Source organism: Phascolarctos cinereus, unplaced genomic scaffold (genome assembly GCF_003287225.1).
Source record: "Phascolarctos cinereus isolate Bilbo 61053 unplaced genomic scaffold, phaCin_HiC Scaffold_4;HRSCAF=312, whole genome shotgun sequence".
Taxonomy (NCBI): Eukaryota; Metazoa; Chordata; class Mammalia; order Diprotodontia; family Phascolarctidae; genus Phascolarctos; species Phascolarctos cinereus.
This window is the reverse complement of record NW_027555847.1, coordinates 240,969,669-240,973,741: the sequence shown is the minus strand read 5'-3', so window position 1 is coordinate 240,973,741 and position 4,073 is coordinate 240,969,669. Positions and strand designations below refer to the sequence as shown.

The following is a 4,073-nucleotide window of genomic DNA, read 5'->3' as shown; positions in this document are numbered from 1 at the left end:
AGCTTATTTAGACAGAATGGATTTTAAGGGAGATAGAAAACCTAGTATGGCAACAAACATAATGATTGTATCATCTTCCTCTAACTGAATCTGAAAGCTAAAATTTAAAAGTAAACCTCCTATAGCACAAAGGTAACATTCAACAAATAACTCATTCTACTAGAGATGTGCCACAATCCTATAAAAAACACTCATTTGGGCCTGTGCCACACTGTCCCCGGATTTCTTGGACGATGTGCAGCAGATGAACAAGTGGCAGCTATATTATCAAATCCTCAACTTTGAGATGATTGTCTCCTCAGCTTTAATGATCTGGAAAAGACTCATGGTAGTAAGTAGAAGTGAACGCCCAATTGTAGTGGTGCTCAGTGGAAGCATGGAAGATGCATTTCACAGAGGGGAAGTTCTGTTTTTAATTTATGAAATTGAAGATCCTATAAGAGTAGGAGAGATTGTTGTCTTCAAGACAGAAGAAAGGGGAATTCCAATTGTTCACTGGATTTTGAAAATTCACGAAAGGCAAGATGGACATGTCGAGTTTTTGACCAAAGGAGACAATAATGCTGCTGCTGATAGAGGGCTATATAAGCAAGGGCAGCTCTCGCTAGAGAAGAAGGGGGTAGTAGGAAGAGCAAGAGAGTTTGTTCCATATATTGGAACTGTAACGATTCTTATGAATGACTGTCCTAAATTTAAGTATGCAGTCCTCTTTTTACTGGGTTTATTTGGTCTGGTCCATCAGGAGTAAGATGTTTGCCTTATAGCACCTGAGGAAGATACTATGCTTTTTGTTACAAAATGATTGGAGTAGATCCTGAGCTGTGAAAAGTGGTAGCAAAAACTGCAGATTTCAATGCATCTTGGTCACATCTATTTGAATTACTTTATGTTTCCACTGCAGAATGTAGATGACTGTGTGGGTGGGTGAGTATGTGCCTAGGTGCACACATATAGGGAATTTCTGCCACAGGTTTTCCTATGTTCATGTCACATTTTAGCATTTTTGTACATCAGTGAATTTTTTTATATTAAAAGCTTGAGCCAAAAAAAAAAAAGAAAAGAAACACTCATTTGACCAGTTGAATAGGTTCTGCTTTTAAGAAGAATACTATTGTACCAGAGGCTAAAAAATTATATCTTTTTAGTGTTCCCGGATGAATTTCCTTTAAAAGTGAAATGTTCAGGGTTTTTCTAACAAATTATATGATCTTGGTTTGTATCTTATTAATCATAATAGCATGTTAATTTTAGTGTATCCTTACAATTTTATATTTTTGGTTAAGTCCCATTAGAACAAAAACCACTGCGACAAAAAAAAATTCATTTTAACAACAGTACTTCTAAGGCCCATGGTAACAGCATTTTGTTTTCGCTTTTCTCACTCACAGCTAATTAGCAGTTAATAGTTCTATATATTTTCTTCACACTGGTCTCTCATTTTATTTTGTTTACCTTAAAATATATAATAGGTACATTGATGTGGAGATAAACTATCCAAAACTTTCTGAGGAATGTGCATTGCACATAGCTTGTGCTTAATAAATATTTCCTGAGTGAATATAATCTTAATTATTTCAATATTGTATAATGGCATGGATTTCCTCTTCCATTATAAGTGTGTGAATTTGTGTGTGCATGCATGTTTTTGTGTCTATGTACATTGCTACCACATGGAGATAACTGTATATGTGCATGCGTGCATGCGTGCGCACCCACACAGCCACACACCACACACACACCACACACACACACACACACACACACACACACACACACACAAGAAGACAAAGGAAGTCCCTTGTCAAGTACTCTCCCATGCAAAGGGATATGGGCATGAAAGAGGATTCTGCGGCCTAAAATTTGAAAGGGAAATAAGCCCAGAAGGGATAGGAAGCTCTTCAAAAAGGAAATTCTGAAGAATCAAAGAGAATTATTCCACTGAAGAAGATATAAATGATATAAAAGACATAAAACCTTTCCTAAGATCTGGGTAAACTACATCCAAGCACAGAGATCTGAGCTTCACCCTACGTTATTTAAGAGTTAGCAATGACTTGAATAACAGGATAGATGGTATTTGCAAATGGCATAAAGTTGGGAGGGATAGCTAACACACTGAATCACAGAGCTACAATCCAAAGAGAACATGAGAAGATAAAGCATTAGGTTACTTAGATTTTCAACAAAGTTTTGAGTAAGTCTACCATTCTATTTTTTAGGCAAAAGATAGAGAAAATTCAGTTCAATAATACAACTGTTAGATAGATTCAGAATTGGCCCAATAGCCACAGATACTTGTTAAATATTTTATATCAACTCAGAAGACTGTCTGTAGTGAACTCCCCCAACAATCTGTCTTTTGCCTTGTACCATTTAATATTTTTATTAGATAAATGAAAGTATAATTGGCATGATTGATAATTTTTTATATTGCTACAATCAGAATCCAAAGAATCTCTATTCTTAGATATTAATGTAATAAAAGTCAATTTGAGTCAATAGTGTGATATGAAAGTAAAAAGTGTAACTCCAATCAAAGCCTGAATTAAAAGATACAGGACTAGGATCATGAAGGTTCTGCAATTTGCCCTGTCATACCACACATGGTGGTGTAAATGGTGAATACCTTCAAGATCTTGTCATACGAGAAAGGTTAAAGGAAATGATAATAGCCTGGAGAAGTGATTGTGTGTGTGTGTGTGTGTGTGTGTGTGTGTGTGTGTGTGTGTGTAGGCAGAGATGGTAGAAGGAATATGTAGAAATAGGGCCTTCTTCTGTGATTTTTAAGCATAGGGAATTCTTAAGTGAGGAAATTATCTCTACTTACTCAAATTGGTACCTTCTCTGTGAAGTAGGTAGCTGCCTAAAGCACTGGGAAGTTAAATGTGTTGCCCAAGGTTACATAATCATTAGAGTTGAGAATTAAACCAAAGGATTTTGTCTTTGTTTTACTTAAAGTTTGGTTTTCAATCTTCCAAATCATTCTGGCTCTCATGTTAGCTATGTTCAAGTATTTGAAGGGTTAATACATGGGCAAGGGATTAGAGGTATACATGTTCACAGAAAGTAGAACTCAAAACAATTGGGGAAGTTTTAAAGACTAAATTAGGTTTGATATTAGAAAAAATATAAAGCTTTAATAATTGTAGCTGTGTAAAAGTAAATTTGTCTTCCTCATGCAATATTGTAGACTGTAGTTGTGTTCAACATAAGCTGGACTATAGACAGTCCCTTGCTAGTGAGATTCTGTGATTCTAAGAATCAGGTGAGGTAACTACAGATACTTAGCCTAAATAAAAGGAGATTGGTGGGGGAAAGAGGAGGGATCATATCAGCCCTTCAATTTTTTTTGAAGGTATGTTATATGGAAGGGGGATTATGTTGGTTTTGATTATTCTCAGAGAACAGAACTGGGATCAATCAGAGGAAGGGGGAAAAAGTAACAGATTTTGGCTCAAAATAAATATTTTTGTTCTTGTTCAGTCCTGTCCAACTCTTTATAACCTCATTTGGGGGTTTTCTTAGCAAAGATACTGGAGTGGCTTGCTGTTTCCTTCTCCACCTCAATTTACAGATGAGGAACTGAGGCAAACAGGTTAAGTGACTTGCCCAAGATCACATAGCTAATAAGTGATGAGGCTGAATTTGAATTCATGAAGATGAGTCTTTCTGATCCCAAGCCTGCTATACACCTATCCACCCTTCCTCATACAACAGAGTTATCCAAAAGTGGAATGGGCTTTTTCAGATATTAGTAATTACCCAACTCTGATGGTTGTCAAGCAGAAGCTCTTCATGACCACTTGTGTAGGATGGGGTTGAGGAGATTCCAGCTTAAAACAAATTGGGTTAAAAGACCTCTTTGGTCTCTTCCAATTTAGATTCTATTTTTCTCTTTCTTGAATACAAAATTTTCTGTATCTTTAACGTAACAGAGTAGTGCTAAAGTAATGGGGATGCATGGGCCATTCTTGAGAGCTGATTCTATAGCAAGTCATTCTTAAAAAAAAAAGATAGAAATGCATTAGATCTACTTGGCAGAACTACTGGCAGAGACTTTCTACATTTTAGTT

General features: G+C 36.1%; 1 protein-coding gene across 2 annotated transcripts; it reads left to right on the top strand.

Annotated features, from left to right (window-relative positions):
• Nucleotides 1–211: 211 nt before the first annotated feature.
• LOC110223834 (signal peptidase complex catalytic subunit SEC11A-like) lies at nucleotides 212–779 on the top strand. 2 transcript variants are annotated; one of them, XM_021009524.1, is made up of 2 exons: nucleotides 245–639; nucleotides 698–764. In XM_021009524.1, exons 1-2 carry the CDS (start codon nucleotides 245–247, stop codon nucleotides 762–764), a joined length of 462 nt encoding a protein of 153 aa, XP_020865183.1. The 2 variants fall into 2 exon arrangements, with proteins under 2 accessions (XP_078008054.1, XP_020865183.1); XM_078151928.1 differs by having other exon boundaries at nucleotides 212–779.
• The last annotated feature ends 3,294 nt before the right edge of the window (nucleotides 780–4,073 follow it).